Genomic DNA, 27,789 nt, shown 5'->3' with positions numbered 1-27,789 from the left:
ACAAAAAATAGATTTGTGAATTAAACTTACATCACCTATTAAAGTATTCATACCCCTTTAATTTCTTAATATATTATTACAATACGACCACTAAGTCAACATTTGAATTGAATTTTATGGGATAAACCAATACAAAGTAGCATAATGTGAAAAGGGAATGTTTTACCAATACACATCTGAATTGTGGTATCCATATGTACACACCAAGAACCTTTTGGCAAGTTTTTGCTTGCATTCTTGGTTAGAGTTACACATATTGCAATTTTGCACCATTTTGTGTGGGTGTGTCACATGAAATCCAAATTAAATACACTGAGACCATTTTTAGAAAGCGTTTTTCAAATGTCAGTAATGAAGAGAAGAGTCCTTCAGAGTAATTTAGAACCAATATTCACTGTTTTCATTAAGCTTCAATAAGAAAAGGTCAGCTTAACATTATATTTCTGAAAACCTCAGCAGATACTGAAATACTCCGACCTTTTATTTCTTAAACTAGAGATCCAAAAACAATGCACATACCTGTGTTTGGCAGGGAATTCCCTATAATTCAGAAATTCCCATTTCTTTGGAGATGGATGCATTCCCTCTCTCAGCGAGAAGCTAATTTGGGCTTACACTGATTAAGCTGTCCATCGTACCACCAGGAGACTTCTGTGTATGTCTGATCCAGTGTGTGCCTGAGCAGAATCCCTAACACCGTCAGCAGAGCCGCCGGTTCACAGCGAGGAGGGACATGAAAGAGCTGTTAACCGGTGACATAGCAGGATTACAGATGGGATTCTGTCAACAATTAACAAGGACATAATTGCAAGACAAGCGCAGTGAATTCTGCCATCAGCCCGGTCCTCAGGTGCATAGGACGGAGAAAGTAAAAACTAGCTAATTGAACAGACTAAAAAGTAGAACTGACTAATGAGACATGATGGGGGAACCTTTTTTGACTCATGTCAGCACTTTAGCCAGCTTTATGACTTTGATTAAGGGAAAATATTTCACAGATGGAGGCTGAAGCGGCTGGTCTATTAAACACTGGTTTTATAATCAAGTCTTAAACTCAGAAATGTGAAAACATAATTTGAAATATTTAAGTTTAAGTTTTCAGTCAAGTGTGTGCCACACAAATCTAAATAAAAGCTTGCATGAAATCCCATGATGCGTTGTAATATGATATAATATTGGCAGGGTGGCCTGCCCTCGCTCTCTGTCGAATAATCCCCATATCAGCTGATATCCTAGAGGATCTCAGAGGTTGTGAACACTAGTTAAGCTGACAGGAGCAGCTTTGACACTTAACTCCAAACTAGTGGTCAGATGGCTTGTGTCCATGGGGAGAAAGAGGACTGACAAGGATCCCTGATTACAGCCTCAGAAGGTTTTACAGCATTCACACCGACACATTATGTTCCCCTGAAATCCTGAAAAAACATTTCACTGCTCAAACTTGCTGCTCAAAACTGAATTTCACATTATGTTTTCTTTAACTCCACTCCCAGTACTGCACTGTGCAAACCCCCTTGGGTTATCTTTAATTCTGCTTCCTAGGAGTGAGATCTTGCTGTTGTCTAGAACTAGAAGTTCTTCCTGCTTTGAAAATTCCTTTGGACTTTGTCTTCTAAAATTGAATCAATACTAACATTTTGTTGCATACTGCTTCCATTTTGTATCAGTTACAAAAACATTATTATTTTTTGTTGTTGTTGTTGAAGTACATTTATCAATTGCTAACAAGTTTCTTTTGTTTTAAATTCTGGAGATTACCTCTAGAGTAAATAGCATTTCCAAGCAGGTAAAGGAAAAAGCAAATGTTTTTTTATTTTTTTTCTATTACTATAAGTGTAAAACTGGTGGATGAGAAAATATAAATTTTGCTGCCTGTGGCATTTTTCCCCTTTAGAGGAAGTTCATTGAGTGTGAGTTTCACTCCTGGACTCTCTGTGTGAATCATTTGGCCAGTTCTCATGCATCAGAATAAAACACAATCACGGTCTGCAAAAATCTATTTATCTGAAGAGGAGCATGGGGACTGCTGTCAACAACACAAGTGGGGATCAATCAATCCTGCTTTCTGGCAGAACAGGAAAGGCAATGTCCAATTATTTAAATATATATATATATATATATATATATATATATATATATATATATATATATATATATATATATATATATATATATATATATATATATATATATACATATATATATATATATATATAATATATATATATAATATATATATAATAATATATATATATATACATATATATATATATATATATATATATATATATATATATATATGTATATATATATATATGTATATATATATGTATAATATATATATATATATATGTATATATATATATATGTATATATATATGTATATATATATATATATATTATATATATATAATATATATATATATATATATATAAACACGAAAGAGCAGGATTAAATCTTCTGACCCTGTTTCTGGCTCTCGTATCGTGCTGCTGTTTTAACGTGTCTCACGTTGGCGCCCCCCCTCGGGACAACCGTCATGCTTCACTCCCCCCCAACCCCTCATATTAAATGCCAGCCACTGCGTCTGTCTGCACCAAAAACAACTCGCTCCTCTCTGATCAGCATGGGGAAGAGAAAAAAAAAAAAAAAAAAAACAGCGTGAAGCCCCGCCATCATATTTTACTACTGTGGTCGCTGCATGTGTACCACATTTACGCGCAGAGGGGAAAGCGCCTCCGAGGATCTCCGACGCATCATTTTGTTTATGAAAAACCTTTTAAAAATCTGTTTGGTGGAGGGAGCGTTGAGGTGGTGGTGGTGGGGGGTGGGAGGGTCAGGTCTGTGGAGCGCCGCAGAGGAGTCGATGACATCATGTCTGTGGGGAGAGATGTAGTTTTGCGAGCCGTGAAACCAGATGCTCGTCTGGCCTCTGGTTGGTGTATGCGGAGGGAGAGAGAGGGTGAGGGGGTGAACCGAGGCGACTGTACACTGTGATGTGAACAGCGCGTTTCGCTCCCTCTCTTACACACACGTACGCGCACACACACACATACGCAAACGCACACACGCATTGCAAGCTTTCAGCTGGCCCTCTGTTTTTTTTTTTTTTTTTTAACAAATAGCCGCCTTCTCCCCTTCCTCACACAGCGCAATGGCGCATTCAGCAATCTCAGTGCAATTTCTGTCCAGATGTGTGGACAAGTCTGAGAGCCCGAGAGGACAGGAAATTTGTAGCCGAGAGCGTTAAAATCCGAGGCGAGGCGTACATGAAACGAAATGCAGACATGTGCACAACAGTGGAGACTGGGAGGCGAGCGTAATGGGCTCACTACGGTGCTGATTTCCACCCAAGTCATGAACACACAGGACCCAGGTTACACCAGGTGACAGCGGTGGAGACGGAGGTGGAGGATAGACTTATCTTTGAAGGAGTTGATGAGTTTGTTTTTTTTTGTTGTTTTTTTTTTTAAGTTTAAGCTAAAAGTTTGCCCTACCTCCACACTTGTCCCATCTGAAAGATGTGAATGATGGTCTGCCAGACCCAGACAGACAGGCGACAGCACCTGTCCCTCTGGAAACCAGCCGTAGCCCTCCGACTGCTGAGTCCCTCCACGGAGCCCAATCCGCCGCCGGTGTAATCCTGCACAAACCACCTGAAGCTCAGGATCTGGACCAGGACCGAGGGCACCAGCACGAAGAACAGAGTCAGGCTGGACCACAAGAAGTTCCGCTTGTGGTAGTAGTCGGCGGCCAGACACAGATCGGTGCCCACGTCCCAGAAGAACACCAGCAGCGCCAGGACGATCCACAGGCAGTCCAGCCAGAGGCGCTCCTCCTGCGGTGGTCGCCCCGCATCCCTTCCCTTCCCTCTCCCCTTCCTCCTGAGGTAATGCAGGCAGGCGCTCCGGCAGCCCCAGTAACACGACGAGGTGTTGCAGCAGTGGCAGATGTGGAAGGAGCTGCCGTCCCGCGCGTCGTCCTCTCCCGTCCCCACCACTTCGTCCAGGTTGTGCAGCTGGGCGAAACCGGTGACGACCCCGCGACCATCGGATTTCGCTGCCATCTTTCTCTCTGATGTTCCCACCTCCTCCTCCGGCTTCCGGGGTTCGTGACGACACTTCCCTGACACCTGTTTTGCTGCACCCCAAATGTTGGCTCCATCTAAAAGCGGGGTGTCAGCGCGTCGCCGCCGCGGACTCCGTCCCCAAACTGCGCGCCAGCGTCACGGGAGACGCAGCGCATCTTTTTCTCTCTCTCTCTCTCTCTCCCCCAACGCCCCCTTTTCCCTCTCCACTGCAGTCCGATCCCCCACCTGGTCACGTTAATCTGTCTGTGTAAAGACTTTCATTTGGAACCCCTCGCGTCCAGCTGTGGTCCAACACCGTCTCTGCTCAGTTGTCTTCCATTCCGCGCTGTCATGTTGTTTTCCTCCTCTGCTGCTCGCCTCCAGCTGCAAGCTGCCATGAGCAGACCGCCAGTCCCTCCACTGTCCCACGCCGACGTAATTTATGCTCCCCACCTCTTCCCTACTCTCTTATACACAGACACACACACACACACACACTCACACGCACACGCAGACACTCAGCACCTACCACCCAGCTTGGTTGCCATCTAGCGTCTCCTTTGAGGCTCCCAAACAGCCTCTGTCTGAGGACTGCGTGACGCAGAGTCATCACTGACAGAACAGAATGATTCTTTTGTCGGGAATCTTGCCGCTTGAAAGGAATGCATTCAACAAAGGGGTTTCCTACGAGTCTGCGTCCTTTTCGGTTTTGAACCGAGAGTCAAAACAAAATCATAATACTTTGACATGCCAGACGTGTGCGTTCTTCTGGCTGTTTGCAGCGCGTTTAGTTTGGTTGTATGAGTGCAACGTGAAGCTTCATCCGAACTTCTTTTGTGATCCACGTCAGGTTTTCCTCTCGGATTTTTGTGCGTTTGCCCTTTTCCATTTAACATCAGCTGCGCTTGCCTGTCATTGCTCAAAGTAAGAATCCCCTCACAACATTGCTGCCCCCACCGTGTTTCCTCATACTTGTGTGTTTGTGTTTGTGTTAATGTTATCAAATTATTTTTCCCCAGATCCTCCAGGGTTTTCACGAGACTTTTGGTTGATTGTCTGATTAATACTTTGTGCGCCACGGTGTTGGTGGAGTTCAGGTTGTGGCATACTCAATTTTTGAATGACTGGTTCTCCCCGAGCAGTTCAAAGGTTGTGGAGTTGTTTGTATTACTTTTAAAGTTCTTAACAAATGCATCCACGACATGTCTGCTGTGTCACTTGGTTATTCTGATGCTGCTTGTTGATTGATGTTCAGTGAAAAACCTCTGAGGCCTTAAAAACACTGTATTTTAGAATAAAACACACTCCAGTAAACTCTATTTCTTAATAAACAGTGTTTATTCATAAAGTAGTTATTAATAAAATGACTACTGAAGTCTGTTGTTGCACTAGATTTTATATAGGGGTTGTCAAAGCAACAGAGACTGAACATAAGTATGAGGATTTGAGTTTTTCTGTGTGTTTATTTTAGGTTTCTGTGTCTGTTGAGTCTGCTGTTGTCCTGCCTGCCTCTTGATTGTTCCCTGATTACCTTCTGTGTGTTTAATCCCACCTGTGTTCCCTGTTCCTTGTCGGGTCCTTGTCTGTCTTGTCTCGTTGTCTTGGCAGCCTTACCAGTGGCTACCAGTTTTTTTTTTTTTTTTGAGGTCTTGGCCTTCTTGCTCAATCTGTGCTGCCTGGATTATGGACTCTTGTATTTCTGACAGCATCATTTAAAATCAGCATTTTCTTCATTTCAATCTGGCTCTGCTGCATCTGTCTCACCACCTTCACCCCACATCATGACAAAGAGGCTTGTTTGGAAACGTGCATTTAAAAAAAAAAAATTATATTTATGTGTTGCTTTGTTTCTCAGTCCAATGCTAAATTTATATGTTATCCAATCAGAGACTACATTCTGATTTGTTGAGCGCCCCCCCCCTCAGTGCCTCTCCTTCTCCAGCTTTTGCTGAGTAGTGCAGGAATGAGCGAAGAGGTTGTAAGCCTGTGATTAGACTGTGCCCACAGAGCTGCCATGAAGGCTCATATAAAGCATGAGACTGATTGGTTCATTCCCGCCTCAGCCTCGCTGCAGCTCTGCTGTGCTCTGCTCAGCAGGCTCTGTTCTGCCTGTTTGAATGTGATGGGAGCTGTCCAGTGCTGAACCCTGACAGCTCTCCGTGCTTTCTGTAGCTCCTCGTTAGAAATACGCCTCGTTAAGTGTGTCATGTATGTTTCAGTGTACAGATTCTTGAGAGATAAGATTGGAAGTTCAAGATTCCTGTGAAAGATGTCTGCGCTCCTTAAATGGCACAGCATTTCTGCCAAGTTTTCATCTTCCAAAAATAGTACAGATTTAACAATGAGACTGTGTAACCTTTTAGTTCTTGCATGTGCTTTATTTTTGCTGGCTGAAGCGACATTTCACAAAGTAGAATTTACCCCAAGTTTGGCAGTTTCAGTAGCTTCGGCTTTGAGTTCTTGTTTTAAAGCTTGGATTGTTTTTGAACAAGAGCAAAACATCTGTTTCAGTAGCTTTCACATCACCTGTACCAATCTGTTCTTGAAGTCCTTTTCTTTCTTTTTTTATCTCAGGAGGTTGTCTCTCAAGTCCAATAGTTATTTTTTTAGTGGTTACCATTTTCAGAAGAGATGTAAAACGGGATATGTCAAAAGAAAATACCCAACACATGACACCAAATAAGGAACCCGTTGGCAGAGCTTTCTTTAATGTCTCATGTATTTCTCTGAGGCAACATGGGTCTGAGCTTGTTTTTGCAGTAATCAATATGTCCCTGACTTTGAATTGCAAAAGATTATTTGCACTCATCCATATACGTTTGCTCCTGAACAAATAAACGTTAGCACGTCAATTAAGAACCTTTGCAATGTAACCTTCTACCAAGATAATTGCTACATAAAATTGAGGCTTTCACTTTGGTAGCTGTCACATTTTTCACTGGCTGTCCAGTTTCTCTGGTATCTCATTTTCAGAGCTGCATCACTTCACAGAGATGTTGTGTGTGCTGTTTTAGTCGTGTGTGCTAAAACAGCACACACGACACAGCTCAAAAATTAAAGACATTATGTGATCTGCCAGAATCCTGTGATTCAACGTGCCTAAAATATTTTCATATGAAGAGGAATGCAAACAAAAAAAATGTTTTGCCTGGTCAAACCAAAGGAGTGAATCATCACCGAGTTGGCCTTTATCTGAATCAGAACAAAACTCTTATGTGAGTAATAATGTAGGTTTGGAGGGTGATTAAGAGTGCTGAAGATCAGTAGACGATGCTCAGAGCTAATCGGTTAATGTCAAACTCTCATCTGCAATGAGAACGCTGAGAGACTGGTGGAAAACATCATTCATGATAAATGTTTGTTGTTCATTGGTGTCTCTAAATGCAATTTGTACATAAAGTATAGTTTCTAACATACAAGGCTTGTAAAGTATTTCCCTCTTTTATTGTTTTAAAAAAATCAGTCATGATCAACAAAATGTGGCTTTTTTTGGCTAAATTTATTACTAAAATACATTTTAATGTTGAAGTGTGGAAAGCTATTTCAGCCAAAACTAACTAACTAACTAACTAACTAACTAACTAACTAACTAACTAACTAACTAACTAACTAACTAACTAACTAACTAACTAACTAAAAAACTAAATGGCTTCTCATGCAACGTATCGTATATAAATAAATAACTTTTATGAAACAAACGCTTTAAAAAACGTAAATCTATATTCTGCATTTATATGTCGCCACCTAGTGTTCTTTCTTTAAGCTACAAGATGCAGTAAACATTAATGCGAGTGATCGTTTCTTATGTTAGAGTGTTAAAATTACATATTCTTGTAATATGCAATGTATTACATAGTACATATTCTTGTAATGTAAACACATAGGACAGGGTCTGACTCTGATCTGACGCCTATTCAGAACAAGAAGGCGACGCACTTATCCGGTGCTAAATTTATCGAGTCAGTTGTTTCCGCACGGCGTGTTTTTGCGAACGTACTCGTCTCGCCCAGCTGCTTAATAGAAAAATACCAGGTAACTGTGTTAGAAACATTTCTGTAGCGTCGATGTAAAACGTCTTTCGTTGTTCTCTGTATATGCGAAGCATCTAACGAAGTCATTTTACCGTTTATATAGAAGTTGCAGTCTTTACTTTTGGTTGAATTTGGTTGCGTTATGATCAACCAGCTAGCTAATGGTAGCTACCTTACTTCCTGAGTCTGGCTAACCCCCCAGCTAGCATAATGTCATTGATGTCTTGTCGACATCGACCACGACACTTCATATGTTTTTGATCAATGACATCAGCTCATAAATGTCTTAAAACAGCCTGGTCCCCAGTGTTGCCTCCGTATTCGTGACGTCTCTTCTGATATCTCTAATCGTAGATCATGGAGTTTGCTGAACTGATAAAGACCCCCAGAGTGGACGGGGTGGTTCTGCACCGACCCTTTATGCCCACGGTGGAGGGAACTCTGTGTTTAACCGGCCACCATCTGATTCTCTCCTCCAGACAGGACAACACAGAGGAGCTTTGGCTGCTTCATTCAAACATAGACTCCATAGAGAAAAGGTGATATCCGCACTACTGTTGGACTTCATAGCTTTTCCGTATTGATGTTGTGAACTGACTGTATAAAAAAAGGTTTCTTTGGTTTCACCAAACAATGTCGAAATAAACAGGTCTTCAAAACATTTTTACAAAAAAAATCTGAAAAGTTTGACACGCTATTTGTAGACCTCTAACTAAAATCTCGTGCAATCAATTGTCTTCAGGAGGTACTTAACTTGTAGAAATTTGTGTAATTGAAAACCAACACTGCATAGCAATCTAAAAACGCCATCCTCATGATGAAACATTGTGGTAACAACATAATTCTGTGGGAATGTTTTTCATCAGCAAGACGAGGAAAGCTGGTCAGAGTTAAATACAAGGTTTTCCTGGGACAAAAGGCTGCACAAAAGATGTCCAGCCAAGGTGTGAACATAAATTCACACCTTGTTTCAGATTTTGTTTTCTGTGCGTTTTCCGTTTTTTCTATCATCAATTTGGTAAAAAAGGCTGCAAAAATGACCTCAGTGCACTTGATTTTGCAGGAGTAAATATTGACATAAATTACCAATAATGAATGCTGTAATACTTAAAAAAAAAAAGCAGTGTAGAGAAATTACTTTAAATCCTTCACTTCCTGTTATTATTATTTTTTACCACTTTGGTCCATGCATACTGGTTAAATGTTCTCAGTATGGTGGAAAATAAAAGCTCAAATAGAGTACACAAAGAAGGGTTTGAGGAATGTTTATCACCATGTAAGCTTAGACTATATGACACTAATTAGTCAGTGTCATATAGTCTAAGCTATATGACACTCACATCCAGGTGGTGACTCATCAATATCTATACTGGTTGGAGAACCTGAATTTGTTCTGACAGGATATTTTAGTCTAAGTCAATCTTAACTGTTTGTCTTCTAGATTCGTTGGCTCTGTTGGAAACATCATAGTTAAATGCAAAGACCTGAGGGTGATCCAGCTCGACATTCCCGGCATGGATGAGTGTCTGAACATTGCCAGCTCTATTGAGGTAAAGGCTCCAGGACAGGGTATAGAGCTGTTGATAATTACCTTTTCTATTTTGTACAGATAAATTTTGTGCATTCTTACTAATATTGTTTCATGTGTTTGTTCTCTCTCAAGGCTCTGTCCACACTTGACTCTGTCTCTCTGATGTATCCTTTCTTCTACCGGCCCATGTTTGAAGTTATTGAAGACGGGTGGAATTCATTTCTTCCTCAGGATGCGTTTAAGGATTTGGAATCAATGGTATAATGATGATTAGTTTGAATATTCACCATACCTGGATTTAAGGTCTGTAGTACTTATTTATATCCCTATATAACACAACACTATTCCTTCTCTCAGACAGATGAGTGGCGACTGAGTGAAGTTAACAAAGACTTCACCGTGTGCTCGTCATATCCCGCTCTAGTGGCAGTTCCTAAAAGCATTGATGATGACACGCTCAGGAAAGTAGCTACATTCCGCCATGGCGGGCGCTTCCCAGTGCTAAGCTACTACCACAAGAAGAACGGCATGGTCATGATGCGAGCAGGGCAGCCTCTCACTGGCACCAACGGGCGGCGCTGCAAAGAAGACGAGAAGCTCATCAATGCCACCCTGAGGCCAGGAAAACGGGGATATGTAATCGATACACGGACCATCAACGTTGCCCAGCAGGCCAAAGCTCGAGGCGGCGGGTTCGAGTCTGAGGGCAACTACCCACAGTGGAGGAGGATCCACAAAGCCATTGAAAGGTGAGCAGTTACAAAAGGATGCAGTGCCTTGCAAAAGCATAACATATTATCACTTTGCAAACATAAACTTCAAGGTGTTTGGAATATTAAGTTGTAGACATACATAAAGTCATTGTGGGAATGGTTTTTCATCCCCACAAATCATGCACAATCATTTACATCCACCTCTCTTGAGTTAATACAGTTTGATACAATTAAAGCTGCAAGACTTTTAAGGTATGTTTCTACTGACTTTGCATGTAAGATTTTTTTTCCCAGTCTTCTATGGTTCAAACTCAGTCAAATTGGATGGAAAACATCTGGGAACATCAGTGTTTAAGTCTTTCCACTTCCTCTCAATTTTAAGGAACTTTTTGCAAACCACTACACATTATAGCAATACTTTACTGTTATAAACTGTAGTTTTTTTCTTTAAATAAGTTGTTTTATGACATATGTTAAATATCAAAATATATAAGTTTATGCTGTAAAATATGTTCATTTTCAGGTACACCGTCCTCCAGGAAAGCCTGATTAAGCTGGTGGAGGCCTGCAGTGATCAGTCCCACAACATGGACCGCTGGTTAAGCAAGCTGGAAGCCTCCAACTGGCAAACTCACATCAAGGAGATCCTCACCACTGCTTGCTTGGCTGCTCAGTGCATTGACAGGTCGGCATCTGTCTTACATTTGAAAGCTGTAATTGTTACACAGAGACATTCTGAAAGAGAAAAAAAAAAGCATGATCACGTGTGTGCTTCAGGGAGGGAGCGTCGGTGCTTGTTCACGGAACAGAGGGGACAGACTCCACCCTCCAGGTGACGTCTTTGGCTCAGATCATCTTGGATCCGGCCTGCAGGACCATTAAAGGCTTCCAGAGTCTCGTGGAGCGAGAGTGGCTCCAGGTTAGCCTTCAGGAGTGTTGATTCAGTGTCTCTCATGTTCTTTTATGACTTAGAATGGAGTTTTGGTCATGAAAAATCTCTTCCTTTTTAACCACCTATTCAGGCAGGTCACCCGTTTCAGCATCGCTGCGCCCAGTCTGCCTACTCCAACAGCAAACCGCGGCAAGAGGCTCCCGTCTTTCTGCTCTTCTTGGACTGCGTATGGCAGATCCTTCGGCAGTTTCCCTGTTCTTTTGAGTTCAATGAGAGCTTCTTGGTGCTGCTCTTTGAACATGCCTATGCCTCCCAGTTTGGTACCTTCTTAGGCAGCTGTGCAGGGGACAGGTCAGGTCAAGTTACCACGTGCAGATCTACTAGATTATAAAAACCACCTGTTTGATTCTTTTTGCCTCATTTCTCTTTTTGGCAGTGGATGAATGTCAAGCTTTAGTTTTCATATTTTTGTTTCCCTGTCACAGAGCCAGGCTGTCTCTTCCTGAGAAGACTGTGTCGCTGTGGTCATGGGTAAATCGGCCTCAGGAGCTGGAGCATCTGACCAACCCCCTTTACGAGGCCAACAGTCTTGTGATCTGGCCCTCGGTGGCTCCTCAGAGTCTGCTGCTGTGGGAAGGTAAGTAAAGGCTGAAATCATAGCTGGCACAGAGACAAAGCCACTGTCCTAGAATATGTAGGAAATACATTAAACTGGTAACCATTCCAAAACCTTTTAGAATTAAAAACACAGAACACTGATTTGACTTTTAAAGTCTGAAATGTAGCAACAATTGATAAGTAAGCATATTTGAATAAAGTATAGCAGAATACTTTATTTAGAGGAATCTAAAATGGTTGAAAAGCTGAAGGAAAAATATCTGAGACCATCTGGCCACATAACTGCATATGAATTACGTTTCATTTCCAGGTTACAAGTTGTTAGGATTTAATCACCTTTGAATGACAAATGGTTTTCTTACTTAAGGAAAAAATATGTGAAAAAAATCTGGAACATTTGTTTAGTAAAAATGTACTTTGAAGATTACGTTTGTTTGATTATTTGTAAAATCTATAACTGGGTGGAAGCTACTTTGCTGACTCAATTCATTACCCACTAGTTTCTATACAGAATGTCTTTGACACTCTTTAGTTTAAATGCTGCTAAATAAAACCTGGCAAAGTCTGGTTGTGGTAAAGGAATAAAATGCACAATAATGTGTCAATTGTTGCTGAAGATGATGCGATTGTATTTCCCTAAAAGCCTTACCAGAAGGGGGCACTGATGATCTCAGAAATTATAGCTTTCACAAGCTCAGTTCCCACTCACTAAATGTATATTCAGCACAACTTGGTCTTAATCACTTCGCATTGATTCATTGTATTTTACATTGATGTATATTGCATATTAAGTTATGTTAAACTGAAAGCAAAAAAAGCAATTTTGTTTAAGAGTTTGTTTTGATAATCAGCAATTGAAATAATAGGTTCACTCAGCGAGTCTATCAATCAACAAAGTTTAATCTGCACAGCACCTTTAATACAAACAGGTTAATACAAACTTTAATACACAAAGTGCTTTGCTCAGACTGAAAACAGACACATATGTATAAAATGATCACTGGACATTGTCAAAAAAGGAAGAGACATTTCCCTTAAAATTTGGATAAGGAGAGAAAGATGTGAAGCAACACAAGAAATATTCTGAAACATTTATTAAACTCTGAAACATGATGTAAAAAATTACTGTAAAATATCAAAATATTTGAAATTTGAAATCTAAAATAATAGATGACAGGAATAATAAATAAATAGACAAATGTATTTATGAGAAACGTAATGACAAATAGCTAACAAAAAATTGGCCTGAATAGATGTGCTTTATTTAGTCTTTAGAAAACGTTTGCATTTTTAGCTCACTGCGAAATCCTGTTTTTATTTGAACTAAAACCTGCACTGTGGAACCGTGTCTGTTACAAATGAATAGTGAAATGAATAAGACTGTTCATGCTTGAAAGCATAACATCTTTGATTTCTTTATTTGTGCTTGGATGAACATTTTGAGATAAACCTTCTGTGGAATTATTTAATACAAAATAGCTAAACACTTATAGCTTTATGGCGTTACAGGCTGTGCTGAAGGTAAATCATCACCGTCACCTGAGCCTGCTGATCCTTCTCAACATATAACATCTTCCTACCAGCTCAGTTCGCCATCATAAATCACATTAGGCTAATATTAGTCCTGTAACTCTCTCATAGACACAGCAGTGAAGAGTCATAATAAGTGAAAGCTTATTAACGTTGAAAAAAGAATCAGGAATCTGTACTTTATTATCTAATAAGTTTTGAGCAGCAACCAATACCTTTGTATTTGTCATTTGTAATTGCTTGTCTAATATTTGAAATGTTTTTGTGAGATTTTATTAAAATCAAAACATTTAAGATTTATTGAAAGCTGCGTTAACATTTTTAAAATAGGACATACACATTTTGTAGTTAATTGAAGACACCGTCTTGTTAGATGGTAAAACAAAACTGGTCAAACTATTAATCCAAAGTATTTCAGAGCCAGTGAGGTTCAGATGCAAAATACATTTGGGAGTACAATTCAGAAATGTAATTTTGAATGTCACTAGAGTAAATGATTTTCTGTTTCAATTGAAAGTTCAGAACCAATGACAGGGACTTTGTGTTCAACCTTTCATAAGGAGGCTTTCTGTGTAAAAAGCCTCCCCCACCCAAAGCTTTAAACCAACACCCTCATTCAAAATGAAGTTGAAGCAGATATTTGAGAACTCTCTGGAGCACATGAGATTCTGCTTACGGAGCGCTTTTACTTGAACATGATCCACAATTTTTGGGTCAGTTTGAAAGACTACGGTGAACACCGGATGTCCAGCTGCTGCTGATGTGGACAACAACAAGGTCAAAAGGTTGATGTAAAGCTTTCCCTTAACTGCTGATGCAATCTTGGCAGATTTTACTGCAGATTATTTTAAACGAGAACAACTGGGTGTCCTCAGTAATAAATGCAAATTACTCTGTCACATGTTTAGAATTAAAAAAAGGTTTTAATTTATTTTATTGTGGTTAGTAAATATTACTTTGTGGAACAAACCAGTTCTAAGTTTTTCACACAGACTGCATCTGTTTTTAACACTCATTAATATTGAATTCTGGCTACATTTCACTAATTAAGTTTGACAGAAATAAAACAAATCAGACAAAAATGTCTTATTTGATTATGAAAAGGATCCAATATTCTGCTTGTAAGGCACACATATATCTGAACCCATGCTTTCATTAATTGCTTACGACTTGAAATACTGAAACAACAATTTGCAGTCAGTCATAATCCAGTCTGGCACAAAGGTTTGGCAAAATATTTGCTTATGGATGTTTTCATTACAGGTCCTTTCACAACACAGTGATTGAGGACTGTTTGAGTTGCATTTTCTTCTTCCAGAAGACTTTCTGTCTTTCCTCTGCTGAATATTTACACTATGAACTATCTTTGTATATCTGTAACTTTCTTTGAATACATTTGGTTTGTATCAGGAATATATATTTTTCAAACTGCAGACAAGAAACTGTGTGTTTCAGGTGTAGCCCTGAAAAAATCCACATATAGGAATGAAATTAACTCAAACGTGTAATTTAACCTATGAAAGATTTCTGAAAACATGACATTATCAGGATTTTCATAGCAATACAAAATTGTGAGACCATGTCCGTATTGGATTTTCTTTATTACTCACCCTGTCGTCCTATTGTTCTGTTCCAGGAGTTTTCCTTCGCTGGAACCGCTCGTCCAAGAATTTGGATGAGGCTCACGACGAAATGGTGCACATAATCGAATACAACAAGGAGCTTCAGAACAAAGTGAACAGTCTGCGCCGGCAGCTGGCTCAACTGGAAACAGACGATCCTCTGCTGAACACGCCATAGGGAGAGAAAGGTTGCAAGGTTGTTTAAAGAAGGAGAAAATGTCGAAATAAGTACAGAAAGGTCACATTCACCCTCTCCTTAGGCTTTAACACAGCTTAAGTTGGTTTCAGATATTTCAAACTATACCCAAACTCAGTCTTTTTGATTTTAAATGAATTTAGTTAATAATTGCACAGGGATGATTTGTGGGGTTGATTCTTTAAAGCATGCAGTTCTGATAGGGGCTTTTAGCAAGATTTGAAGGAAAACATTTCACCTGATAGTAATCATACGCTGTAATATATGATGCTCTGCACATGCAGAAAGAAAAATGATTAATTATGCTCAAGTCTGCCAGCTGAATTTACATTTGTAAAGCATCATCGAATGTAATTGCTACGTATTGTCCGTTTACATTTACATTTGTAATCATTTGTAGTTTTTTTTTTTTCTAATTCATTTTTTCCAGAGAAACTGTGTTCATGTTAATACAGGGTTCACATTCCTACCAAGCATGCTGCTGTATGCAAGCGCCGTAAAAGCCCTGCAGAGTTTCTATGGCAACATGTGTGGTGCTGTTAGGCGGTGTGTGACTTTTTCAGCATGGTCAAGTAAAATGTGTAGGTTGGGTCAGCACCTTCTGTATTGCACAACAAGGGAGTTTTATGTAGATTTCCGACCAAATTATCTTGTATCTGTTATTAACAAATTATTCTCTGAAGTTCTGGTTAGTAGCAGTGCTCAAATATCAATTATCACATCCCTATGTAAAATTATTCTTCTAAATCATCAGCTATGAAGATTTGAACAATGGTACTAAGTGCCTTGTGGCAAAATGAGTCTGTTTCTGAGAGTTGATCACAACTGACATCAATCTGCTTGAAAACATACTGAGGGAAAATGTTGCTTCAAACACTGAGCTGTATCTCGGCACCTATAATTGTGTAATAACTGTTAAGTTTGTGGGAAAAATACATGTTAAACATTAGGTACTGATGCACTTTTTAAATTAGTTTTATTTTGTGTGTACAAAGCCATATTAAGTCTTAAAAATATACTTTTCTCATGGTTTTTAGTTTCCAACAGCTGCACTGAAAAAAATTATGGTAATATTTAACATGGATGTTGTTACATGCAACACATGTCATCCAATGAAATCCCAAACATGGGAGTCATTAGTTCTATTTTCTTTCTTATGCTTCAAAGTAGGTTTATTTCTTGGAAATATTTTTCTTTTTCAATTATTTGTCGTTGAGATGCGAGGTTTCTTTTCTCTATTTTTATGTTTGCCAAACTACCATAATCTTAGAGTTGTTCAAATAAAAAACAAAGTCGGGGAAGAACCAGTGTTTTGTTTACAGTGGCAAAAAAATGACCAAAGCGACATTTTTCTTTCATCTTTAGTGACTTTTGTCCCTCTCAGCCCTCTTTCACATTTCAGTTTAATTGCTTTGGTTTAGCTAAGCAAACAGAAATCAGCACTATCTTTGTGACCTGCAGCTGGTAATAAAACACTAACTAAGTTTAAAATTAGTTCTCCTCTTAAGTTGTAAATTCCTGTGTTGGTTCTCCTTGTGCTGCCAAAGCAGCTCAGACCCATGAAATCAAAAATGTTATCAGACATTGGGGATGTTTATTTTGGCCTTGATGGGTGTAGAGTGTGCTGTCTGTCGAGTGTAGTTACGCCTCATGCACGTCATTGAATTTAATTTGACATGGAGATATGGGCTATAGCAGCCTTGAGAATCGCTCTAACCAGCTTTGCAGGGCAATGGAGCATGTGGTAAAATCAGGATACAAGTTGTTTCCATCAAACAGTGGTGCCTCTACCTGTCAGCCATTATGTCATGGCCTATGTTTGTTCAGAACTCTTTGAATTTCTCTGTTTATTTGATCAAAACATGGGTTAGTGGGTAAGCATTAAAAGCACTGTGGTCATATTTTAAACGTTTGTATGTCAATAAGTAAATGGATCAAATGTTTCTTTGTTTAAATGTAATCTGTGCATTATAGTTGGACCGGATAATGTAGCAGTCACACTAAAGTTCTTTAAATCGCTTTGGTAAGAAACGGGGCTTCATTCAGCTGCGCATTGTTTGTTGCACTCTGCCAAAAATCTGTTTTTTTTGTTTGCAACAATCGAATGGTAGTGTAAGCCATATCAGAGGTGTGGTGTATAATTGTACAAATTTAAGCTTGCATTCATGTGTCTGTGATTTTTGTATCTGTAAAAAATCCATGAACTCTAAAAAAAAAACGATTAAGCTTTACACAGATAATAATTTTGTCTGTTCTGCTTACTGACTTTGTGTAATGCCTTACTGCAAAACCACAGTCCATCTCAATGTGTACTTTTATCACTGTTGATTACATTCTTAAAAAATCACCATTCAATTGTATTCAATGTTTGTTTTTTTTTTAAGTTTGAAGACATTAAAATGTATAGTGTAAAGAAGAAACATATTCGTCACTGTTTTGTTCTTGGGATTGCAGAGTAGACCCTGGTCATATCCATGATATCCATATCCATGACCATGGTCAGCGCATCAGTCCATCAGATGTCCATTTATAAAAAATAAAAAAAAACAACCAGCAACACACACACTTAACCTTGCAGTTATGTCTTTGAATTGTGGACTGAACATGGATTGTGCATGCTTTCCCAGTGCATGCTGTTTTCCCAGCATGCACTGGGAAAACATGCAAACTCCATGCAGAAAGAATTCCCTTAGCTTTATGCTAAAGCTAGAAGCCCTGTGCTCTTAATGACATTCCTGGTTAAGATGAATGAGTTTTATTTTTTTCAGAAATTAGTTTAACATTTTTTTTACCTTTGACTTGAATAAATGTATTCATTTGAAAAAAAAAATGGAAAGAAATGTGTGAGATTCTAATTTGTTTTTCTCAAAACATTGGGAAGTCATTTACTGTCAGCTTCCCTGAAATGGTGAGTGTAAGGAAGAGTTCAACTAGATGTGATAAAATATGATTTTAATGTTGGCTGCAGATAGTTTTGAAAGGCAGTTCCAAAACTATCTTTCAAAACAATAGTGAAAGTTTACGTCTCATCTTGTCTTCATTATGTCTTTGGACAGCTCCTGCTGGCCTCAAACACCCTTGAAAGATAATCACAGGATGTACGCAGTCATGCTTCTTATTGTTTCTTCACCAACTTAGCCTTGATTCTTAAATGAGATTAGCTGAACCAGTTCAGTCAATCGGACTGAATTGAGTCAGTTCTAATGGTTGATGCAATTCACGATTTGCAAAAACATTAAGGGAAGCATTTTAAACCCTAATCCACTATCAGACTGTTTAATGTGGCCTTGCAAGGCTGCAGAAATATTGTCCTATTTCTCATTCAGCTTAGATACAACTACTATGCTGCAATCTGTTAGAATTGAAGGAATTTTGTGTGATTCTTTGTCGTCAATTTGTACAAATACAGATTTTTATTAGTAATTTCATTGTTTTGACAAGCTCCAAAGGCTTATTTTACTTAAGTATCTTGCAGTAGTTCCCAGTGAAATTATGATTGTTGAACTTTATTTCCATCTTAATTAACTGAGATAAGGATGAATATATTCAAAATTATACACTGTTGTGTATAGTGGAGGATGTGTGATGCTGTGGGCCTACTTCTCTTCCAAAAGTATTTGGAACCTTAAGGTGAACAAATTTATAAAATATTTTAAATGCTAGGAAATTTATATTAAAATATTTGCCAGAACATTTAAATTGTTTTGCTGTACTGTCTTTCAGCAGGATGATGATCCAACACATTGTTTCTTACGGGAAAAAGGAAGAAGTTCCAGCTTTTCTCCAAATCAACATGGAAATGTGTCACTACACTCGTGACAAATGTTTTTTCACAGTCATTGAGGAACCAGTCCAACGGAAAAGGTGCAGGGTGAGCTGAAGATAAACACAAATATGAGGACTGTGGTCAAACTGAAGAGGTTGTGAAACAGAAATAGCTAAAAATCAAATACGTTTTAGCCTTATTATGGGAAAGAAAATTTTCTCCTATTGGCAAAAAAGGACTGTACAAAATTTACTGTGTTATTATTGTTATCTATTTAACTTCAGAACTAGCTTACATAAACATGTAACACGTTATGTACGATAGAGGAGCAACTTTCTCAGTGTCGCTGTGGAGGGCTTCAGTTTCAGTCTGACTCTTCCCTTCCCTTTATAACTTGTTTCAAAGTGAGTAAACAGTAACCCAGGAAGCTCCCCACTGATGTCGCCATTGCAGTGACAAAGCAATCCCCTGATGATGTGTCTCAAGAATAAATAGCTAACTGCTTTAATAGGTATGTATTGGCAGCCACATTGTTTGTTGTTTAGCTGCTCTGCTTGCAGTCTGTTCTCCATTTTTTTTAATTTAACCACATGTAACCATGCAATTTATGAAATTATCTTGAATCAAATATCTTCTCTAATTTTTTATGAAACTGTATTAATTCTCAGAAAATGTATATTTGAAATAAAAAAAGACTTCAGTCCTTTACTTTATAAAAAAAATAAATGTAATATTTCGCTGTTTCTCTAAATTATTGTTAAAATATATGAGGGATAGATTATGAACAAAACATGTAGTACTAACATAAGTTTTATTAGAGGTTTTGATTGGGTTGGGCAGGTTTCACAGGTTTAGTTTTACATTGTGTTTTGGCTGGAATAACTCAAGTCTGGCAACAGTGGCGAATAGTGCCATTTTTGTTATGCGCCATACTGGATAAAAATATGACACAGCTTCTATGTGAGAATTTTTTTTTAAAAAAAGATGCGGCCTGCACCTGGCCACACAGAGACACAAAACTGTCAGCCTGACATTCATGAACTTTGGGACCTGAATGATATTTTCTCATCTCCCAAGATACAGAATCCTAGTGGACGCCCAACCTTATGACTGAAACTTTTGTGGATCCGATTGAAATTGTGTCGGTGTATTCTATAATTTAGCCTATCCGTAGATTTTTCTCGTCTTATGAGTTAGTTTGCAACTATTTTGTCTATGTAATATAGTTTAGTTGTTGGCTCGTTAGCGCAGTATATCGAATAGGAACATGAATATTATAACATGGTTTCAATTACAAGTTTTTCATAGTTAGGGCATTGAAAGTAAGTTATTAAATTGAGATAAACTACAGAATTAAATAAGTGTTCTTCCTACTCCTTTTCAAAAAGAAGAGGAGTGGTAAGCTAATTATTTTGTTCTTGGTTATGTATGCATGAAATTTTCTGTCCACCAAATTGGCTTAAAGACCTGTTTGAGATAAATCAAATATTTGTTACTTTGATATTATGTGAGATATTGAAGCCGTGTATTAGCACGATAATTGTGTATATTAAGCATATCCTATCAGTTGATGTGCACAGTGACCTGCGTTGTGTGGTGGACACATTGTAGCTTCGCGGCATTTTTCAACAGACAGCCATGCAGTGCATTAATGCGCACCAAAGAGCTTGTGGTGTTCCAGTGCTATGCTAAGCATAACGCCGAAGCTTCAGAGTCGCCGCTCAAAGAATGTTCTCCAACGACGACATTTAAAATGAACGCAACCTGCTGCGCTTTTCGGTTTGCAGACGTCGCTGTCGAAGTTTGAGACGCGTCGCACCGCTGCGGTCGGAAAAGCTGATGAGGAGGAAGCGCGGCGAGTCAGAAGGCCGCGCCTCCGAGGCTCCACCAATGGGAGTCGAACCCGGGTCGCACCCCTGGAAGCAGATGGCCGCTGATACGTATAAAGTAGAAGGCGAGGCTGATGCAACACCGAACGGAGATAACACCCGAGCAATCACGTCAGCGCGCAGGAGGAGCAACGCAAAGCAGGAAACCGCATCACTCATCTCGCTGCCTTTTAAAACCTTGATTCTTCTGTTTTTCCTCACATCGATTCTCATAACCGGTGAGCAATATTTTAATTTTTTATTATTTATTTATTTATGTGTCGTTTGTCCATTCAAACTGCATTTCTCCGTTTCAATTCATGCTGGCTTTTCAAAGAATTATACGAATTAGCATATTCTCTACCACGTGTGTTTTAATTTTTTCTACAATGAGGTAAGCGTGCTCACGCCATACATATATATATATATATTTTAAAATGTAAAATAAATAAAACGTAATCTTATTGGGAGAGAAAAGCCTATCAGCCGAGCAGATGGCTTAAGTTGACTCAGACATCTTCACCCGGCTCTCGGCCTGCTTTTTAAATTAATTGAGAAAAGGAAGAAGATAACTTAAAATATTTTAATTAAACGCTGAATATTGTGATACATAATGTTTTGTTTTAAAAACTATTAGTAAGGTTGCCAGCGTTTATTCAACATATCAAAGAGGAGGAGGAGGAAGTGGAGGAGGAGGAGGTCTCGGTTATTACACAATTTGGCGTCTGCGTAAATTCCAGTGAGCCTTACTGGAACGTGTGTAAAGGAAGTTGAAGAGCGAGTCAACATCAGCAACTTTTGTTATCTGTAGTGTTATTTTATTATTTTTTTGTATCCTGTATTAGTGAGTCCCTTGTTTCTCTCTAAGGCGCTGAAGACAATATGTTTAAGTGATTCCTAATGCGTTCCAAAAATATTTCTAAATCCGGTCACTGAGGTCGCCAACCTGTTTTTGGCACCGTTTTCCTCTGCCTTTGTATGTCACTGTACGCCCTCTCTCCCTGATTGGCTCTCTCTGAAGGCAGGACAGTATAAATACTCTCAAGTTGTATGGTTTCCAACTTTTTGGAAGCCCACAGTTAGCGCTGAGGTAAGTTCACGTCTGTCACGTCAAGGATGCATTGCGCAAAAGTCGGGTCGATATGCAGAAGCACAGGCTTGCAATGGTTTACGCCGTGAGCCAGTGTCTGATTGGGGTTCTTTGTTAGATTTTTTTCAAATATATATATATTTCTTTTATTTGATGTATTCAATGTTGTTTTGTTACATTCAAACGTCGTCGCTGATGCGTTAGTTCGCATGATGCAGGAGCCTTCAGAAAGTCTTGAGGAGGCCAGATGGGGGCCACTGTTATTCTAAGCTACAGCACAATTTCAGGATTCATGCGAGTTATGTTTCTGTGGTGGAATGTCAAATTTATGTCTAATTTAAACATCCTAATAATTTGTATTCAAATACCCACAAACGGGAAAGAAATGCTGATTTGATATTTTGAACATGAATTTCTGAGATGAAGGGCCAAAAAGAACAGATATCCAAAAAGTGGGACAACGAAGTACCAAAAACAGCCTGCAAAATAAATAAATGTTGCAATTAATCAATGCCTGTACTTTCCTCTATGAAGTTCATGTGTAAACGTCATATCTGCATTTAGACTCAGGCCAGGGAACGTGGAACACAAGTTCATATGAGCCTCCATTGGCTCCTGTTATGTTTGTGCTTTCTTAGGTCTATGATTGTAACAGAAATAAGCCAATCTATAATATATTTAGCATTATAGCTGCAAAAAAACTTGATTATTTCAGTGTCAATGCAGATCATGTCATACATTTTTACTTCACTCTGGTATTTTACTGAAGGTAATCTTCTGTAAAAGTCTTATACCATCTCAGACCTACTTTTTTTTTTTTATTCTACAGGTTCTAACATGCCTGTTATTAGAAACTTCACCAGGGTAGCTAAGCAAGCCCTGCTGAGCACCCCGGGGTGCGGCTGCCAGCCCCTGACGGTGGCTGTGCGTACCATCAGCTTCTCTCCCCGGCAGGTTACATCGGATGCAAGCTTCCACTCCGTGTCTTTTTCAGAAACAGATCACCCCAAGGTGCTAATCACAGGTGAGGCTTTTCATTTAGCAGAATGTTTCAGAGCAGAATGTTGCTCTGTAATGTAAAGCAACACAATGACTCCCTGAAAAGCAGTCTCCTTTTGTTGCTCCTCAGTTAAGATGAAATTTGTGAATGTAACGTGTGAGCTTGAACAAGCTGTGCTCTGAAGGGACCTAAACAGCAGCAGGATTTGTAAGGTGCTTGGCAAAGAAAGCTGGAAGCAGTTTCTGCTTAAGCACAAAGAGTTGAAGTCAAGTGCAGCAGGAGGGTTTTCTTATGGCCCTCTTTTGCAGTTGCTTAAATCTCCATGGAAATAGGCGCTGAAGTACATTAGCTGCACTTCATTGTCTGTGAGCCATGTCCTCACATGATTCTGTATTATTTGCAGGTGGCCTTGGACAACTTGGAGTCGGGCTGGCCAAACTTCTGAGGTCAGAATTCTCATTCGTTTTCACAATAAAATTCTGCAAAGTGTTTCACAACTAGTTTCATGTGTTATGTAAGCTGTAACAAAACAGTGCACTCGTTTGTAATGCATTGTATCTCTCCTAACTCTTAACTCCCTTGCAGGAAGAGATTTGGCAAGAACAACGTCATTCTGTCTGACATCAGGAAACCTCCCAATAATGTGTTTCACAGCGGTGAGTAAGCTTCAGCTGTATTCAGAGATGTTATCTCCTTAGTGTTTGGTCAATAGACAACCTCATGGTTCAACATAAGGTTTCTCAAGTGAGTGTGTGACTATTGCTGAAAAGTCCTTTATTTCACAACATTTATTTTGCAATTATTGCAACAGGCTTTTAGCTTCCTTTAAAAAGCTAAAAGCTTGCTGAAATATTTTAACATTTCACATGTAGAAATGCTAAAACTCTAAAAGCTCTTCTATGAAAATCACTAAGCGTAATCAATTATTGAAGTAATGTTGACTTTTTACATTAATCTGCCACCATCAGGTCCCTTTATCTACTCAGACATCCTAGACTACAAGAACTTAAGAGAAATTGTGGTGAACAACCGCATTACTTGGCTGGTTCACTACAGCGCCCTCCTCAGTGCAGTCGGAGAGGCTAACGTGGCCTTGGCACGCTCTGTGAATATCACTGGTGAGTAAACTAACATAACATACTTAGTTGTGAGAACTAAAATGAAAAACTTTACTTTTACAAACCCAATGAGGATAAGCTATAATGCTACATGATTAGAAACAGGACATTTGAACCCAAAATACTATACAAGTTAAATTACTAAAAATACACATAATCCACTTTATTGAAACATACCTTTAGAATGAATAAAAATGACTTTATTTCAAATAATGATGGCATTCTCAATTTTTCCCTATTTAGGGCTTCACAATATCCTGGACATTGCTGCAGAACATGGCTTGCGGCTGTTTGTCCCAAGCACCATCGGAGCGTTTGGTCCCTCTTCGCCCCGTAACCCAACACCAGATCTGTGTGTACAGAGACCTCGTACTATCTATGGGGTGTCCAAAGTTCATGCAGAGTTAATGGGAGAGGTGAGCTGAGCGCTTTATTCTATATTTCTGTTGCCAAGTTATCATCAAATTATAATGTAAATTTCTACCAATTCTAAACTTATTGAAGTGAGCATTTTCTAATACACTTGTTTTTTGTCTTTTTAGTATTACCATCACCGCTATGGCCTGGACTTCCGGTGTCTCCGTTATCCAGGAATCATCTCTGCAGACTCCATGCCAGGAGGTGGCACAACAGGTAGGAATGATAAAATAATCTAAAATTTACTATGGATGATCCTCAATGTCGTTATTTATCTCATCATTTGTGTTTTTGTAAAACAAAATCAAAAAAGTTTTAAGTTCTTTTTGAGACTTCATAAAAACCTGCAATGTATTTAGTTTTCTGGAATGGGTTGCAGAATGTAGAATGATGATCATCTTTAGATCATAGGTTAGTTCCTCTATAATTCCAATTCCATGTGCCAAGGAATCATTGGGCAACATATCAGCACAATCCTATTGCTCTATTAATGTAGCTGGAGAAGTTTGAGCTGTAATGAAAGTGGTCCTCATATGTCATTAGATCCAACCTAGTCAGATTACCATCACAAGATGTTGGGGGAAAGCAACAAGGGGCGTACATCAAACGTGACACCAACACGTGGAGTTGTCACAAGGCTAATAAAAAAAGTACATCTGTCATAGAGGCCAATGTTTGTTTTGAATGTTTTTTATTGGTAACAAGTAAAATTTTTAAATTTGATTTCAGAGTTTAAAAAAATGACATGATATTAATATTAAAAAGTAGCAGTTACAAATGCTTCATACCCTGGGTTTTGCTAGATAAATCAATATGCAGATGATATCCTTGTATTCTTGAATGAAAATCAAGTACATTTGTGGTAAAAGTCTATAACTAATGAGTGAATTATTATTCAAAGTAGTGGAACTAATGTTTTTTAACGAAATTAAAGTGTCTCCTAGTGTCTCCAAAAAAGGATTTTTGGGTTTTTGTCAGTGTACCAGATGAACTTTAGTTACCGCATGTAAGCAACCCTTGTTGGTGGCAGTCAAAAATGACATATGGAATGTTTTCAACATACTTGATGTTATTAAAACATCACAGGGAAGTGAATCATAAGATGAATAATGACCTTAGCTTGCATAATACCTTTCACATTTAATGAGGTCTATTTCTGTGTTCCAGTCGCCGTCATGTTCCAAACTTCTTTAAACAGCCAGATTCAGAGTTATTGCATTTATATGGCTGCAATAATCTTCTCCTATCCTTGTCTGCATATTTCTTTTCACACAAATAGACAGCCACCGCGACCAAACTCTTTCTGTCAGCGATTGGGGCTTTTATTTGTAAAGTGTCTTGCACTTTAATTTCTTACTTGTTTATTATTTCAAGATAATTAACATCAGAACTGCTTAAATAATAATTGAAAACCAATAATGATACTATTTTGTTCCTGTCCAGACTATGCAGTTCAGATTTTTCATGATGCAATCAAGACGGGCAAGTTTGAGTGCAACTTGAGGCCTGACTCGCGGCTACCCATGATGTACATCGACGACTGCCTACGCGCCACCCTGGAGGTGTTGGAGGCACCTGCTGATACGTTGAGCATGAGGACATACAACATCAACGCCATGAGTTTCACACCTGAGGAACTGGCCCAGGAGCTCAGGAAGCAGATGCCGGAGCTGGAGGTCACATACAACATCGACCCAGTACGACAGGCAATTGGTAAGAGTCTTTAAACTAACATATTTTAGGAATTTTTGTGCGGATATGGATGTTTTTTTTGTCATTTTAGTAACAATAGATGTTTGTGTTCAAAACTCATCAACAAATTTTCTATTTTATCTATTTTTTTTTTTATCTTGTAGCTGATAGCTGGCCCATGGACTTTGATGACTCCAATGCACGAAAGGACTGGGGATGGAAACACGACTACGATCTCCCAGAGCTGGTCCAGACAATGCTAAACTACTTAGGAGTGGAAACGTGCATGGCTCATGCCAATTGAGATGCCCCGTTAAAGTAGATATATTTTTGTATATATAATGTAACATTTTTACCCAAGAGAACAGAGAAACTTTGTCTGTACATAATTGTTCTCTCAATTCTCTGAGAATTTAGTTTTCAGAAGTAAAGGGCTGTGCTTGTCTGCAATATGGCCACCGTCTCTACAGAATGGAAAGGTGCAGTACAAGAGAATGATAACTTTCTGTTAAACATCTCTCTTTTCCTTTTATTTCTTGGAACATTTGGTTTACAAGTGAAAGGGCGTAGAGTCTGTCAGGTTGAACTGCTTGATCAGTAGAAATTGATTTCTAGGAATGACCTAGTAATCATTCACAGCATTTTGCAACATTTTCTAATTATGATTTTCAAAAATGCTGATTGTGCTATTTTTTCTTTCCTTTCCTTTTTTTTTTTTTTTTACCTGAGTCAGGGTTTATTTTCTTTGAGGAATGAAAATTGAGAATACAATTTGTATCTTTGATTGTACTGTATGTGAGGTTACTAAACGTAAAGATCCGGGGAAATGATAAACTGATATTACTCAGTAATTAGTTTATTTTTCATATTCTGTTATTTATTCTTTCTCTGTTATGTTTGGAAGCTCTATTTCCCCAAATCATTTGATGCTTTCTTATGTGTTTCTCTTCAGTTTTTTGTTATTTAATGTTTTTTTCACCAGCGTTGACATTACTTTGCAAAAAAATTTAAAAAATAAAGAAAATGGGAAATCTGACTCCACATGTCACATTAATTCCTGGAAACATTTAGGTAGCGTCTACAAAAGAGATTACTTATTTCTGTGTGTATGTGAGAAATTCTGCCAGTTCTTTCAGTCACCAGAGAAATTTCACAATAAATATTTTCAATATATCTTCTTGTTTATGTGTAGTTTTCTTTGGGGAGGAAAGTCATGTGAAAAAGATTTGTCAAAAGGACAAGCACTACATAAATCTCAATAAATAAAGAAGTCATTTGTGAAAGATAAAGAGCTAATTGTCGCAATTTCCCTCAAGTCATATGCCCCAACTTACAAAATACAGTGGCTGACAAATAACACTCCAAATACACCTACAGCATGGCATAACATTGTGGTACCCAGGTCACGCATATTCATATTGAAGACAGAAGGAATTCTCGTCTTCAATATGAATAGAGAAGCTATCATACTTGAGCTAAAAACAAGATCATACTGAAATGAAAAGTCTTGCGATTTGTGCAGAGGTTTGGACAGTTCACCCTAATCAGCCAGAGCTGAAGTTAACTGGAGCCATTTTAACACACATGCATGTCAAAATGACTCAATTAATGGCCAAACCGAAATTAAACGGAGGA

The 27,789-nt window shown here is 38.7% G+C and overlaps 3 protein-coding genes across 4 annotated transcripts in view; 2 read left to right on the top strand and 1 right to left on the bottom strand.

Moving 5' to 3' along the window:
• xkr6b (XK, Kell blood group complex subunit-related family, member 6b) overlaps positions 1-4,548 on the bottom strand; it is a 46,542-nt gene extending 41,994 nt beyond the window's left edge. The window contains exon 1 of the mRNA XM_055019934.1: positions 3,499-4,548. Within this exon, the coding sequence (XP_054875909.1) occupies positions 3,499-4,067 (569 nt within the window). The 5' untranslated portion in view covers positions 4,068-4,548. The remainder of the gene's footprint in view (positions 1-3,498) is intronic.
• Positions 4,549-8,037: 3,489 nt separating this feature from the next.
• On the top strand, positions 8,038-17,378 carry mtmr9 (myotubularin related protein 9). Its single transcript, XM_055019935.1, has 10 exons — positions 8,038-8,102; positions 8,456-8,640; positions 9,543-9,651; positions 9,765-9,890; positions 9,990-10,381; positions 10,869-11,030; positions 11,123-11,264; positions 11,368-11,588; positions 11,723-11,874; positions 15,022-17,378. Exons 2-10 carry the CDS (start codon positions 8,459-8,461, stop codon positions 15,183-15,185), a joined length of 1,650 nt encoding a protein of 549 aa, XP_054875910.1. The 5' UTR covers positions 8,038-8,102; positions 8,456-8,458; the 3' UTR covers positions 15,186-17,378.
• Positions 17,379-20,793: 3,415 nt separating this feature from the next.
• Positions 20,794-27,327, top strand: tdh (L-threonine dehydrogenase). Of its 2 annotated transcripts, none has more exons than XM_055019936.1 (9): positions 20,794-21,076; positions 22,757-22,951; positions 23,331-23,373; positions 23,513-23,583; positions 23,896-24,045; positions 24,289-24,461; positions 24,588-24,678; positions 25,906-26,175; positions 26,319-27,327. In XM_055019936.1, the coding sequence occupies exons 1-9, from the start codon at positions 20,809-20,811 to the stop codon at positions 26,456-26,458; spliced, it is 1,401 nt and encodes a 466-aa protein (XP_054875911.1). In that variant the 5' UTR covers positions 20,794-20,808; the 3' UTR covers positions 26,459-27,327. The 2 variants fall into 2 exon arrangements, with proteins under 2 accessions (XP_054875911.1, XP_054875912.1); XM_055019937.1 differs by lacking the exon at positions 20,794-21,076 and adding an exon at positions 21,859-21,927.
• Positions 27,328-27,789: the final 462 nt, after the last annotated feature.

Source organism: Poeciliopsis prolifica, unplaced genomic scaffold, assembly GCF_027474105.1.
Source record: "Poeciliopsis prolifica strain line A6 unplaced genomic scaffold, Auburn_PproV2 SCAFFOLD065, whole genome shotgun sequence".
Lineage (NCBI taxonomy): Eukaryota > Metazoa > Chordata > Actinopteri > Cyprinodontiformes > Poeciliidae > Poeciliopsis > Poeciliopsis prolifica.
Note: the sequence above shows the minus strand (reverse complement) of the source record. Positions and strands in the feature narration are given on the sequence as shown.